Source organism: Crocodylus porosus, unplaced genomic scaffold, assembly GCF_001723895.1.
Source record: "Crocodylus porosus isolate Cpor-Errol unplaced genomic scaffold, CroPor_comp1, whole genome shotgun sequence".
Taxonomy (NCBI): domain Eukaryota; kingdom Metazoa; phylum Chordata; order Crocodylia; family Crocodylidae; genus Crocodylus; species Crocodylus porosus.
In genome coordinates, this window is record NW_017728909.1 from 55,307,614 (window position 1) to 55,323,963 (window position 16,350).

A 16,350-nucleotide genomic window follows, 5' to 3' on the forward strand; every position below is an offset into this window, starting at 1 on the left:
GTGAGGGCTTGCAGAAGGGAGAGATACAGCTCCATAATAGAAACACAAGTAACACAAGCAGCACATTAATAGAATTACCAAGACCCTAGCCCTAATAAATGAGCACACCCCAAAGTAGCAGGCAAATCTGGTAACAGTGGCTAGCTGGCAGACAGCCCATGCACTGAAGCACCCTCGTGCCCCAGCCACCCTATTAGAGTCTATATGTTACTGTGCAGTAAATAATGCCACTGCAGGATAGTAGTTGTAAATACAAGTACTAACTTATGGTGACATTTAGTAGTTAATTGAAACCTAATAGGGACGCATGTACAGATGTGGAGACTTTATTGCAGAGCTAAATGGGCAGCCCTACAGTAAATGTCTCGTGTAGATGTGCCACTAATACCGTATTTTATTGCATAACACACATACACAATTTTCCAAAACAAAAATTAAGTGCTGAAAATTGGGGTGAGTGTTTTAATCAGGGAAATATGATAAAATAGTTTCTGCAGCCCGAACTGAAAAGGGAAGGAGGAAGGAATGCTTCATGTGCTGTGCAGGGGGCAGCACAGTGATTACATAGGGCTCCCTAGCTGCTGGCCATGAATACTTTCCCCAACAGAGGCACATGCTGCAGGAACTGTTTTTCTGAAGAGGAGCTGACCCCTGGGTGCTGACACAGAAGTTGAATCAGCTGGGTGGGCTCTCTACTGACCTGACTGTAGGCGCTGGTGGCTAGGATTGGGCCCTCAGCTGACCTGGCAAGTACTGTTTGCCCACCCATCTCAGCCTGAGATGAAAAGGGGGTTCACACACTTTGGCTCATCCTGCAGCACATGTAATGTGTCCTGAACCTAAGGGTTTAACAGAGCAGCCACAATGTTTTACTCCTTTACTACTACAGCTGTCTCTATTTTCCCTGGGAAAATACTGTACTTACCCACGTTTTCAAGGAAACATTTGTTTCTTCATTCTACTTTTCAAAGACAAGGTAAGTATCTTATTCAGGGGATTATTGTATGGAAGAGAAAAAGATGGCAATTACCATCTAACTGAAAACTGAAAGGCAAGTGAAATTTAATCAAATACTGGAAAGCCTGCAAAATGTTCCCAAACTGGAAGATATGTTAGGGTGAAAACTGTTATAACCATTATGAAGGATAGTAGAGTAAAAATAGTGTAAGGAATACCAGGTGGTCTTCTACTTCATATGAATGGAAAAACTGTTCTACTGTCAAGCACCTAGATCAGGATGCTTGAAGAATTCTCCTAATTTTGGATTTACTACACAGTCCAGTTGGCCCCATGTTCCCATCTACCCTGGACATTTCTATGCCATATAGTAACAGCATGAAGACAGGTGATAATACAAGACCTAGAGACATAATTAAAAATAATCTGTAAAACTTTTGCCCACCTCATATGGAAGATTCTACTAAGAAACTCATATCAATACTTCCCACCTCAGCCCATGCATAGAGTTCAATTCTTAAGCTCCTCTAAATATAATAACCAGCCACCTATGTATACTCTCCCCTTATTCATTTTTGCCTACCATACTGAGTTTTTATCTCCATCCCATCCCTGATAATCAATGCCCGGAAGTAGAGAGCAGTAACAGAAACACAGTAATTTGCAGAGTACTGGGCTCATGCATGGAATGGGTAATGGGTGGCAGCACTGTGAAATAAATTTAGTGGGAGTCAAGTACTCCACAGAGGAAACATTACACTCATTATCATTTAAAGCAATCACTGCCATCAAAACAATTGCATTTGGAAGGTAGGAGCTCTGCCAGCACAGACAACGAGATCTTTATGTGTGTGTGCGCATAAAAAAAAGTGTTGCCTTAGATATTAAAAAGATGTGACACCCTCTCCTAGTCTGGCTGAAGTTCACTGGAACTGGAAAGAAAGATACATCCACTTGGAAGGATTCATCTACTTCTTTTTATGATACGTTATAATTAAGCTTACAATTCTACCAGAACACTGTTATACCTTCCAAATACTACAGTCAAAACATGTTGTTTATGTACTCTAAGTCCTCTGGGAGTTATATAATGTTCTGATTCTGTTAATTACCAGATTGGTTGTAAATTAACATTTTTTTTATTTCATCTTTTTGGCAGGCCTTTTTTGAATTAGTGAATAAAAAAGTATATGCATGACCTACTGATCCCACTTTAAACAAACAACTAGCTTTAATTCAACATAGAAAACAAAGTAGAAAAAATACTGCATGAGTTTGAATCTAAAAACTAACTCTATTTTTTACATATTTGCATGTATCTTCTTACATCAAATAGTCTCAACTCCCTGTCAGATTTTGAGAACAGCAGTAAAGAAAAATATGCAAATCCTAACACAATAATCATGTGTTTTTAAAACTGCATAGTTCTCAGAGAAGCACTAATATAAAAACCCTTGATGATATTTTGATTCTTCTGTAAGAAAAATCTAAACTTAATTTTTCAGATGCAATGAAAGAAAAGTAATCCAAAAATGCACCGCAGCCCCTTTTCTTTTTAAACAACCCAATGGGTTTAAGAAGTGTGTTAAGGGAGTTAATCAAGCTATTTGCTTCTGCATAATGTTGTATTTATGATCTGCAATTCCACGGCACAGTTTGACAGATGACAAAATTTATATGATCAAGTTCTGAATGCAAGAAGGCTGCTATAATGCAATTGTGGTCACCTTGGGTCATAGAAGCACAGGGAGGAAACCATCTTTTGTTTCCTTCTTTCGCTCAAATGGATGGGATGAGTTGGGGAGAAGTAAGAAGCAAAGCTTCCTAACCCTCACTCTTAAAAACCTGACAATAGTACTTGTGTGCTTGTGTGCCAGAAGAAGTGTGCTATGTGCTGATTTGACAAGAGATTTCTCTAATGAGCAAAAGGGAATCCAAAAGATTGTGAATCCTTGTGCCACTTGGCTTGGTGGGCAAATAAGCAAAGGGGTTATTTGGGGTTTGCACAATTGGGAAAGCCACAATTGATCCTTTTCAGTATCTTAAGTAAATACTCCTTTTTTTTTGGTTATGTGCATGCAAATTTAAACAGTTACCTTGGTGGCTACACAGAATTCAATTATTCATCTCATTTAAATCATAGCAGGTAGATGTGCCTGTGTTAAGAGGACTCAATGATTACTCACAATTACCTAATTTTCAGCAAATACATTGTATATTTCACATCAGTCCTTTATCCACCAAACCTCTACAGCCTTCATCACAAGTACATAGACAATACAAGAAGAGATGGGGAGGCAAAGCAGATGTGTTGAAGGGATACAAAAAATTTCAGTGTATAGGGAATGCCTTATGAAAGATGTAGGGAAACTATTCCAATGCTGTAATATAAAAATAGTGCACACTCACTGATTTTTTTTGCTCTTGTTCTAAGACTGGAACTTTGTTCTACTTAGCTGTGGAGCTAATTTTTCAAGGACATTTTACAAATGAATTATTTAGGCTTAAACAGCCCAGATCCTTGAGTGCCACTGAGGTGTATTCAGCACTGGGCCAGAGCACATGGGAGTCACAGACAGTCATTTCTACAAACGTTTTCAAATTTAGATATTGATACTGATTTCCCCTGCTGCCCCTGAAAATTATCCTCAAAGAAATGGCTCCTTTATAAGAATAATAAAATCACTTATGTATAGAAAGAAGTTAGCAGTACTCATGATTCCAGTAGCATAACTACAGAGGGTTGGAGAATGGGTCACCAGTTTTGAATACCAATTTAGATGGAGCGCAAGAAGGGGGGTCACAGCTGCTAATGGCTTGGCTATTGCTGCTCTGGCCACTGTAATTGTCCCAGCTACTGCCATTGCCCAGGGTGTAAAAAGGCATGTTATATCTCTGCATGATTCATACAAATTCATTACATATGGGGATGGTAACATATAGTGCTTTTGACCCAGTAGGTACAGCACCTGAGGTGGCTCCATGTTTCCTCTGCATTCTGCCAAACCTTAGAGCTGGCGAGGACTTGTTTAGCTGCCAGAATTAGCCTTTCTAATTTCAAATTGTATTGGCACCCTATAGATTATTACACTGAGCTCCAATGATTGCCATAAAGTGTATTTCAGTCACGCCTCTCCTAGTTGAGCTACACCAAGGAACGAGTACAAGGGTATGAAACAAAGCTGGTTACACTAGACTTGTCACCGCAAATTGACCTATGGCAGTGCAATGGCAGCTGAGCACTTAGGTCAAATTTAAGGCTGCTTTGCACTGCACATACAAAACATCCTCAGTAGAACAAAAGTTTCCAGATAGTACAGTTTTCATACAACTGATTGAATATATTACAGGGATTGCACCTTCTTCAGAAGCATCTAGGACTCTAAGTGGATTAAAAGAAACTAAGTGGATCACTCTTCCAACTACTCAATAACTATATAATTTTTATTTGATTATTTAGAAAGTTGAGTGTCCAAATCATTTAATAGGCTAGAAGACATCTCTATAAAAAGACTGGTAGGTCTAAAATAATATGAGCCATTATAGACAGGTACATTATTTTTTGTTAATATAGCTACAAAGGGAATGCAAAGACTTATTTTAAACAAGGCTCTCCATCTGTGGAAACTGTATCAAGATCTTCTGAGATAAGAAAAAGGCAGTGTATTATGCCGAAAGGTTAAGAGGAGTTAAGAGTTAATCCATTTGGTACTTAAATGGGTTGGAGCAAAAGCTCAAGAGCAATGCCTGATACTCAAGATACAATTGGCAAAAAATCCTATGAACCCCAAATCTACTGTACTACTATGACAAAGGAGATGAAAAACATATATACATATAATACTGATTGGCTACAGAGGTTCAATCTGTCAATCTCTAAACAGCAATCTGCTGTGTATCTACATCCATTTTCTCCTGATTATGCTTAGCTTCACCTGCAATCAGCATAAGAGAGATTTGAAAAAATGTGACTTGTTGCTTCACTCTATTATTTGAAGGAAGAATGATTTTCTTATATTACCAGAGCTCCATGGGAACCATGTAAAACACCTGTGAATAAGATGTATCAAGTTTATCATTCATGTGTATCAAACTGTAGAACTCTCCATGGCTTTGGGTCAATATATACCAGAATACAGATAATAGAAATAAAACCTTATTTAGAATAATTAAATTGTTCTGAAGTTTTTAGTGTGACGATACGTATTGTATTGATAGAATTACCAGAACTAAGAAAAGCTCATTTTACTTGATTCTTCATTAACAAAACATTATTTTGAAAATCGACCCCTGTCTCACAGTTTACAGCAACTAAAAATGCGCAGCAATGGTGGGAGGTGATTTTGAGAAAAATGCTCATCTGTCTTTTTGAAAGGACAGTAAAGACACTGGCTGGAGGAAAGAAGTGTAGAGCTGTCTGTAAAATGCTGTTGCAGAAACTGATCATTATGCTTTTGAAAGACAGTTATTAATCACTGTTGTTAAGTGGCTTTGTATTTGCAATAGCTCACCTCATAGATAAATTAGTCAGTGCAAGCCCTATATAATGGAAGAAACTGATTTGGGAAGTGAGGTGGCTGCTCTGTATCAACAGAGGCATATCTTAACTTGCAAGCTGTCCAGTTACAAGACTTGATAAGAGATTTGCCACATGGACTTGGTGTGTAGGCAGTAGACAGTGTTGACAGTCAGACCAGAGTGGTGAGAGAAAAAGGTTGCTTTCATGGGATATAAGCTACTGACTTTTTTTTGGTCTCTGTATCCAAGTAGAAAAGGCTTTTTAGCTACCATAGTCTGAGAGAAGTATATATCCAGATATATTAAGTGAGCCAGTTCTTTTATTCTAACTCAACTTCCCTGTTTTTAACAAATCTTTGTTTTGTTAATATTACTGTTCTATGGAATATCTTGATGGGTACAAGGTTTCTGGAAGGTATTTCTCCCCTTCAATATTTGTTAAAATGAACAGATTATGAGGTTCTAGCCCAGTAATGTTATTGTTGTTAGGCTGGGTCAAGTGTACATAAAGAAAGAAAATATGGCAAGAATTGGGACAGGTATTGTTCATGGTTATCAAATAACTATTCAGTAGCAGATTCTGTATAGGTTTGAAATAAGCTAATAGTATCAAAGGGTGGCTTTTATGGCATGACCTGCAACAGAGGGATAAAGAAAGGTTCATGTTAACCAGGGACCCCTTGGGAATTCTGACACAATATTTTAACCCACTGCAATTCATATGCAAACTCTGTGAAAGTCTATGGTACAAACATAGGTTCAGAGATCTGAAGGTCAGAAAAATATAATTATGATTATCTAGCCTGACTTTCTGCCCAAAACAAGCCATTAGATTTTATCAACCTTTTCTACACATCACTGTTGGCTTCAGTGTAGGTAATATATACTGGCAGGTATGTAGACTCGTAGCTAATATATACTGGTATGTAACCTAACCCTTTCTATCCTTGTTTTTCTAGCTTTGAGTCAGCTATAGTGTGTGCACAGGGGTACTAATTGCTTTGTAGGAAAGATTTTGATATTAATTGCTATTTGTAATTATTAAAACTGGTGCAAGATTTCTTGAGTTGAAACAGAAAAGAAGTAGCTGATGGAAAAATATATAAGCCTTAGGTTTTATTCATAAGTTCCTGTGAACTAAAAGTTACCCCAAAGTAGTAGATAAAGTTTAGGAACATGACACACGCATTCTTTGTTGCAAATCACTGGCATATAACCTTTTAAGTTTGATAACTAGAAGTGATTAAAAAATTAAGGCTACCTGCAACATAACTGTGTCTTGCACCAGACCTACTTAGAATGACCTTCTCTACCAAAATATTATGTAGCGATAAAGTATTAGTGTATTTTTAAAATACACTAGTCTACAGTGAAAAGTTGAAATGCTAAGACTCATTTCACAAACAACCTAATTTTGTAGACTACCTAATAGAGATCTCAAAAGAGAAACTAAACACACTGCACACAAAAAATCAAGGGTCATAGAAATCTGATTCTTTGTGAAATTTTGTATTGATTGGCCACCTACTTTATCAGGAATTTATGCCTAATTTTGTACCTACTTTGAAATGCAATCATAGCTCTGGAACAGCTATCAGGAACTTCTAGTAATATACCGTGATGAGGGGAAAAGCTTTTACAAAATTTTTCCTACACATAAGATCTGATCAGATTTCATGAAAGCAGTGTTATGATAAAAATGCAATCGCTCTGTTAGAAGGCTACTATCCTATAAGTATAAGCAGAATTTCCCAGAGGGTCAGCAGCAAAGAGAACACCAAAGACTCAGAAATTTCAAATGACATACTCATATTATTGCTAGTCTTGAAACAATTGGCCACATTTTGGCTGAAACATATGAATTCAAAACCTTTAGACCAAAGTAAAATTTAACAACTAGATTATGCACTGAAAGCTCAAATGGCTTAATGTCTCTTGTTTCTCTGACACTCAGGCAAGGGACAGAAATTACACATAAACCAGTATAAGTGATCAGAAACCAGTGCATATCTGTAACACAACAGAAGTTTAGTGCACATAAACCTCTTTCAAAATGTTCAAAAACAGTTTAAGATAAACCTGGAGGGATATCGTATCAGACTTAACTGATTTAGGTTAAATCCATTTATTGAACTTCTGTACCAGATCACCTCCAGATTCAAGTTAGCTCACAGTCCCCCAGCATCCGAGGATGATTTGCAACTCCCAGCAAACCCTCTCTCACAGGGTGGGCAGGCTAGCCTGAGCCCAAACTGTCTGCTCCAGCCCAACAGTGAAGCATGCTCCCCTCCCCTCCCCTCCCCTCCCCCACCTTGGCTTCCAGCCTGGGCCACTGAAATGTGGTTGCATTTTCAGAATCAAAAGTGAATCTGTTAACTTACTTAAACCTCAAAGATTGAATTGATTCAGCCTTGAGCTTTTTGACTGTACTTAGCCACAGTGATAACATTCTCAAGGAAAAGTACTGAAAATATAACAATGTGTAGTCATCTATAGCATGTTAACAGAGTTAATAGAATAAATATTTATATTCCTACGATTTTGCTTCTGCAATTCATATTATACAAGTTAAATAAAACAACAGAATGCATCTTTACAGATTTCAAATAACATTCAGGTTTCTTGCATAGGGTTAATCAGAAAAGGGACAACTTTTTCAGACTTATAGAAAATCTGCCACCAGTGTTGTGGTTGCAGAGTGAATCAATTTGTGTATTCAAGCAGGTTGGAGAAAAGAGAAGGGGTTTGGTGCAAGATAAGAAAACAGAGGAAGTTAGATGCTAAGGCTAGGGCCAGACAGTACACACAAACCAGTATAAGTGATCAGAAACTGGTTCAAAATCTGTAACACAACAGAAGTTCATTGCACATAAACAACTTTCAAAATGGCCAAAACTGGTTTGAGACAAACCTGGATGGGTGTAGTATCAGGCTTAATTGATTTAGATTACATCAGTTTATTGAATTTCTGTTGGTAGGTTAGCCTTGGTCTGTGCTATCTGCTCCAGCCAAGCAGGGCTGGCTGTACCCCTGGCCTGTTGTACAGCAGAGACAGCAAAGCCTCTGTTTCACAGCCCTGTGTCCTGTCTGTACGTGTCAGGCTGGTGGGGTGCGAGAGGAGGGAGGAAAGGCAAGGGAACAGACTCTTCCCACTGCAGCCCCACTAACACTGCACGGCTGGGCCACTCCAAGTTACTGAAGTGTGGGGGGAAGGCGGGGAAAGAGTCCCCCACCCTGGTGCCAGCATGCCAAGCTGGACATCAATCTGCACGGCGGCGATTCCCCCTCCTCCCCACACTGCCAGTCTGGCTGCTGAGCTCTGCTCCCTGCCAGTCAATGACCTGCAGGGGGAGAGGGGAAGGAGCTGTCTTGGTGCTGAGCCAGGGTCTGTCCACTTCCCCTGCTGGCCCGAATTGGGCCCACTCCCTGCCCCCAGCCTTTCTCCATGTCCCCTGATTACCTGTGGCTGCCTGTGCTATCTGTACCAGTGAGCGGGCAGTGAATGGCCCTGCTCAGCTGGCTTGGCAATGGCAAGGTGCGATACATACTTGACCAGCCTCTGCCTTCTGGCCTGGTCAGTGCAGGCTTCTGCCTGCTTTTCCCCAACTGAAAAGTGAACTCGACTGAATGGAAAACTGAACATGAGTTCACTTTATTATTGGTTCTCTCTACGCAGCTTAGAGAACCCTGCAAACACTGAATTCATTCCACCTCGGGCTGTACTTGACTGTACATAGCATAAGAGTTGCTTTTACCTCTTCAGCTTTGCAACTCTACTATCTGTAAATAATTAAAAATTCACTATTATATTCATTAGGAATATTGCAAACCAGCATATTTCTTTCCAATCTCTGAGTACCATTAACTCCTCAAGATCAGCAATGAGGCAGCAATCATTTCAGATACGGCCACCTTTTTTTGTTTGCTTGTGGAGAGAGACTCTCACCTGCTGCTTCTCTACAAAATAAAACTACTTCTTTCTTTTAAAAAACAAAATCTCTCTTACACTACCAGGTTTCAAGAGACCATTTTAAGAAAATTTCACCAAATCCAGACATTGTCAAGTATTCAAATGATAAACAGACAAAGCAGTCCCTACTTCTTTCCCCTGTGTGTGTAAACGGAGACTGGGGGTAATAATTACATTGCTAAATTGCTTAGTAACTGTAGGTAAGAAGGCTAATAAAGTCATAATTTATATGTGAAAAGACTGCAGGGGGTTAGTGGTGCACTTCTTATGCTGGGGAGGTTTCATGCTGAGAATTGTATTCCAAATTGGCAGTTGATTCAAAACACTCTAATATACAACAGTTCAAAAATGTAAATATAGCAATGACTGGTCAAATAGGTTTCTACACAGTGATTTGTTGCTATCTTTCACATTAGCCTCCCAGTAACTTCTATAAATCACTCTTAGGCTGAAAACAACCCAGGTGCATAGCTTCCTAATGAATTCAGTTACTGAATCAATCTTACTAGATTCATGGGTGGTAGGGAAAGATAATTTTTAATAGTTTCAATTAAAGTATATTTTGTGGGCCAAGTCTACTTATAATGTAAAAAGCTCAGGTTAATGGGCTTTTCCCCAATTTTTTGAGGCCTGAAGAATACAAATCTTTCTCAACAGGCTGTCGAGGAGCCAGTCAGGGGCATCCATTAACAATAATAATAGAGCTTATGGGTGCCTCGTAAATGACTGGATGGGAGGTTTGGCTAATGCCCTTTTCCACTCTTTGTTACAGCATCGTTTTACATGTTGACACCTATCAACCTTCAATGGACAGGTACACAGTGATGTACAGGTTTACTGGAGTTTGGGTTCTCTGTTGCTTCCTTCCCAGTATAACACAGAAGTATATGGATCACAACCATTGAAATGAGGAAAGCAAGACTGGGCCCTAAAACATTAACGTTTCCAATACAGATACATATAAAACATGAACAGATGGAAAAATATTTGCAAAACTTTACCTGTAACCACTGTGACTGATCATTATGACCTGAAGTCCAAGCATTCACTTTGCCTTGCTTGTCTAATCGAGCTTTTCTAGGTTCCCAAGTAAACATGTCCATATTGAGCGTTCTGAAGATACTTGAGGCCGAAATCTGAAAGTCCTGTATATGTCCTGATTTCATCCCAAGAGGTTCAGAGCAACCTGAAAAAGTAAAAATGAATCTATGAGACTATTTACTTAACTTCCTAAGAGGTTTAGGTTTTCTTTTACAATAAAGAAAGCAATTCCCAGAGTAAGGGCATTAATAATGAACATCTTTGTGGGAAATTGCAAACAAACACAGATGGACTAGTTAAATCAAGCCATTTTATTTTATCAGATTTTGGAAAAATGTAAAAGAATGTAGTGATTTCAAAACATTTTATTCAGCTATATTTTTACTAACATAGAGGACCCCTCCTGGTATAGCAACCAATTGACTTACACCTTGCTACATTAACAAAACTAAGGAAATGCTGTTCTATAAAGCAAATGCTGTTCTGCATATAAAATGAACTGTTCCAAATAGGAGATTTTATCACACCTTCAACACTTCTATGAAATATGAATTTCATTTCTACCTAGGAGAACTTTTACAGTCTTTTCTCCTATGCCTGAAGAAGGGTGTTTGTGCCCGAAAGCTTGCAATTAAAGATTTTTTTTTGCAAAAATCTAGCTCGTCTAATAAAAGATATCACCTCTACTATAAGTTCTATAAGGCATGCATTTCTTATTAACTCTATTAGTGCTGAAATAAATTCCTGGAATATTAAGGACATCTAAACTTTTGCATTATTTGATATCTTACCAACCCCCACCCCCCCCAGTAGTAAAGTGAAGACCACAGGTATTACTGTATTTTCTTACATATAACATGTATCTTTGGCCCCCAAAACAGCCCCCTGCACCTCCAATTGGGTTGCACATATTAAGTGGGGAAGCTGATTTTCTGCCCAGCATAGAAGCATACTCCTTTGATTTCTATTCCACAGTATAGCAGGTGTAGCAATACTATTAGGCAGCTGAGGGGGTCAGGTGACTTAATGGCTCCTTGTTCTTCACTTCACAGGTGTTATTGATCATCTCCCCTTCTTAATGGTTTTGATGTTCCACTAATCAAGCAACCAGTTTTGCTATCCACTAGCTACTTCTAGTCTCTCCAGTCCTTCCTCTCCTCCACTACTTGTGAGATTCCTTAGCTCTTTTCAGTATTATAGAACCATCCCTGGAGACCAGCTTTCACCAATAACCAGGGTTATAGCTTTAGTTAAACAGGAAACAGAGAGCGATTTGACTGAAAATTAAGTTCTGCCCTTGCTCTGTACAACCATAACTCTGGAAAAATCTTTTTTCCTTCATTCTAACTTTCAAAAACAAGGTGGTTATGATATTAGGAGGCATGCTGTATATGAGAAAATAGGGTATACAATAAAATATTGTGAGAGGGTGCTTTTCTCTAAAATTTTAAGCAGATATAATCTACTAAAATCATGTAAGCAGACAACACATAATTGATATATTCTGTGTACAGATGAAAATAGGTACTGATGAACCTTGCTCATTTCTAGTCTTCTCTATTAGATTTCTTTGAAAAAAATAATAGATGGAGTGGATGAGCTTTCGTAAGTTGAATATCTCTGCCAGGCTACCTGCAATTGATTAAGAGGTATATTACACTACAAACAGACAAGATGCATTAGGAATTTGGAGGAAATAGGTTGGTCATGGTAGCAGGAGAAATAGTGTGAAATGGCAGCACTGTAACAGCAGGACCACAATCATGGAGAAGCAGCTAGGCCAAAGGGCTCTTTAGGCAAAAGGAATAGGTAGAAGATAGGATATGAGACTAAAGGACTGGCCTTCAGGTAAATTCTGCTCTCATTGGCTGCATCCAGACAAGTGCCACCATGTGGTGTGTGGAACTGCAGACACATCTGTGGCACCACATACTGCACATTCAGTTATACTCCATGCTGCAAGGGAGTAGCGTGGGTGGGCAGACAGTCAAAAAAACCCATGCAGAAAAAAAGCAGAGTGGTGCACACGGGGGCAGCATGCATGTCTCAAAACTGGAGCTTGACCAGCCGGAGCCACATTCTGGCTGCTGGTCAAGCTCCAAGAGGCAGGATTGCGACTACTGTTGCCCCAGGACCACAGGTAAGGTTGCTGGGGCCAGCCCAGTACTGCCCCTCCCCTCCCCTATCCCTGGGCTAACCTGCTGGGTCCCAGAGGGCATGTGGTACAAGTGTTCCCCAGGGACAACCAGTGGTGTGCTGCTGCTAGCTGTCCTCAGGAAACAAGACGTCTATGCTCATGTGGACATGGCCATTGGGTGCATTTATACGTGTGCTTTACTGCAAAATTGACTAATTAATTCCACAGTAAAGCATTACTGTCTACACATGTGCCAGTATTAGAATGCAGTAAATAACTTAACTTTGCCATAAGATAATACTGTTGCGAAAAGTACTATGTTATGGCACAGTTATTTACTTTGCCAAAATGTACATGTAGGTGGTGACAGGTATTGACTGGGGAAAAAGGGTGCTAACATGCAGGGGCTGCCTGCCACACAGCTCTGCAGTTTTACACTCTTGTGCCCCAGCCATCCCCGCTGCTGCCCAGCGCTGCCATCCAGAGCCTGGGGCTGATCCCTTCCCCACCACTCGAGCCTGCTGCCAGTCCACAGCTGCTCTGCCCTAGCTCAGGCTGCTGCTGTCCCAGGCAAACATGCACACACTATGCCCAAGAGCAGCTGACTCCAGTGCAAACAATTCTGGAGTTTATCCTGTTGTATTAACTGCATGTGTTATTCCCATTTTACGCCAGTCACTGAACAGAACTATTAATCAGTGTAAATGAGTACAATGTCTTCATATCATCAATAAATGGAAGAAGCAAATGAATATTACCAAGTGAAGGAAGTGGAATACAGAAAGCAATGGCTTTAAGTGTATGTGAAAATGCTTCTAATCATACCCTCCCCCCACGCCACAAGAGTTTTATGAAATACCAGTAGCTCTTTAATGTATAGCTACTTCTTTTCAATTAAATGACTTGTCAGTTACATGTCTGTGATGCTAGCGCATTATGTCATAGAATTAAAAAAATAAGCTACAACCTGAGTTATTTTTTAAAACCTTCCTAAATTTGATTCCAAATACAAGAACATCAGCTACAAACCATCCTCTGTAGCTAAAAACACCAAGTTGTTCCCTGAATAACAGATTTTTTTCATGCCTTGAAAAAATTACTGTGTGGGAGGGAGTGACTTGGTCTTAAAGAAAGACTCATCTATTGCTTTAGCAAGAGATTTAATTTATTATTCAATTTCAGGCTTTTACTTCTGGATCACTACAACTGTATCTAAGAGTGTCTCATTTGAAGAAAGGAGAAGTGCCTGACACACAAATATGGGTTGTTAAACCAGTTTGTTTTTCAACACTGCATTAATCTATCACAGGGAATGAAGTCATAGGTTGCTTTTGTAGAGCTTTTCTATTTTGTGCCCATAAGTGCCACAAAGACAGGGCACAGATGGTAAAGTTATAGCTTTCTGTGTCCCAACAGACCATTATTTGTGGGCTGTCTGAATGCTACTATGGATTTATTGGACGTTTTTCTGCTTATGTGCTTGTGGGCATCATGCATGCAATTCACCACTGGTCTCCCTCCCCTTCCAAAAAAGGGAGGAAAAAACCCAAAAGTTATGCTGCTTAGAGAAAAGCAAGGGAGAGAGAGAGAGAAAGCAAGATCCTAATCCAGAAGGAAATAACAATATGTACACAGGAGTATGAACAACACATTATTACTATATAGAAGCAAAACACATCCATTATAAAACATACGTTCAAACAAATCTTTCCAAAATAATAAAACATCCAACTCATATAACTTTCCACTTGTCTTTCCATTGAGATACAAAGGCCAGAGACATAAGACTTTTGTAAAACTGTGCATATTTTCTACTTTCAAAGGTCATTTAAATTGTGTTTAGAAGGAGCTTCTTATCTTCACTACATTGTACAAACTTTAAATGCCTGGTCCAAATGCCCCTATCAGTAATTTCCCCTCATTTTATAAACTGGGTAAAAGATGTAGAGATAAATGGCTAGATTCAGCAAGGTGAGGGACTGGGTCAAACTGTTGGCCCAGTATCCCACCTTAAATATCCCACCTGTCTGCAAAATGCCACCTGTCTGTAAAATGGCCTGTTATTTAATCTTTGTGGCACAAGGATTTCATGGAAATTATAATTAAAAACATTTAGTTGAGTCTAGGCTAGTGTGAATATAGGTCTTTGCCTAGTGGGGAGTGTATGCTACAGTTTAGAAAAATGTGTATTGAACTGATGGCATGCTCCCCAGAGACTTGTCTTGTAGCTTAGTAACTTTGTTCTTCAGTTTAGCTGTGTACCACCTATGATGAGTCAATTTCCATTGATTTTAGCAAAGCTCAGTGCCTCATAGGAGACATTCAGAATCTCATATGATTATGCGAAGACTTGGAGTCTGTGCTAGAGCTAGACATTCATATTGAATATTTCCCATCTGTAAGACTTGTGCTCAAATTACTGCCTGTCTTGCCATAGGCCAGAGTTTGTAAAGGCATGGAAAGCACAGAGCAGGCCAGTTATCCTAATGCAAAGACTGCTTTGCCTTAATTACTTCATGTTGTATGGCTTTCTGTTATATGTTAATAAAGAATAAATAGATTTAAAAACGCTTATGAAAACAACATATGAATTGTTGATGGACAGTCCATTTGAATCAAGAAATCATGCAGGGTTCCTTCCCAATTCAAGAATGTGATGACCAAACAGAAGTGAAGGGCAATTTCTGCTCCCCTTACTTGAACTGAATTGGGTCTTACTCCATAAATGTGCCTTCCAAATTATTAAGACTACTCTCAGAATTAAGTATCACTCATCATAAATAAGGGTGGCAGAACCTGTTGCTAAGTGCAGAGGTTTGCAGTAGAATCCATGGAAATTAATACATGCTCATTTTATAAGTGGCTGTTGCAAGGAAATAGAAAGAGCTTATTGTGATATAAAGGTGTTTGGAGCCCCACTTAAATAGTACTATTTCTATTGTTAAAAAGTTAGCTATGTACCTAATAGTTGGTGAAGCATGATCTGAGAAAGGTTCCATTTTTGATCTTCCTTTAATTAGAAAGATTTAAAAAAAAAGAAAAACAATCCCCTGCTCCATCAGAAGCACAGCAAATCTTACCCTCCACCCCCTTCTTTCAAAAGTTATTCTCTTTTCCAGCAGCAGCACTTAGTTGAAAGGACCAGACCTCTAAACATACTCCCTAACTTAAGACGGATCACCTGGAACTAGAGTGAATTAGTCTGTCTTTACATATAATTATATTTATCTTTCAGTTGAGACTGAAATCGTCCTGGTGAGCTCTCATTTCTACCTCATTTCTGAGAAATGGTGACCTTGAAACTGATATGAGACCACTGAAATCAATTCATTTTAGTAGCTTTCACAGTTCTTTGAGCAAAACAATTCCTGGTCATTCTGGCAAGGACTTATTCTAAATTGTGGTTCCAGAAATGGAAGACATGAAAAAAATCTAATACACACTAAACCAGCCAGACAGGAGTTTATATTTACTTTCAAATCTATCTATATTGGAAAAGGGCTTCAGTGAGATTAATGCATTAACTTTTCATTTCTGAATCTGGTTTTGATGTCACTAGAGGACCAAGAATTATTTAATTTAGGCTGTTTTGATATATTATTTGTTAACTGAATGACTACTGTTTGTACAGTTAGCAGCTAGTCATATAAAAGTCACTCCTAAATGCATTTACTGTAGGACTCCCACTGGTAAAAGGATGATCCTGGGAAAAAGATAAAGAATTTAC

The 16,350-nt window shown here is 39.0% G+C and overlaps 1 protein-coding gene across 1 annotated transcript in view; it reads right to left on the reverse strand.

The window, feature by feature from the left end:
- The window catches only part of EDIL3 (EGF like repeats and discoidin domains 3), a 354,955-nt gene that overhangs the window by 83,872 nt on the left and 254,733 nt on the right, over positions 1-16,350 (reverse strand). Inside the window, exon 9 of the mRNA XM_019531712.1 lies at positions 10,447-10,631. Coding sequence (XP_019387257.1) covers positions 10,447-10,631 — 185 coding nt within the window. The remainder of the gene's footprint in view (positions 1-10,446; positions 10,632-16,350) is intronic.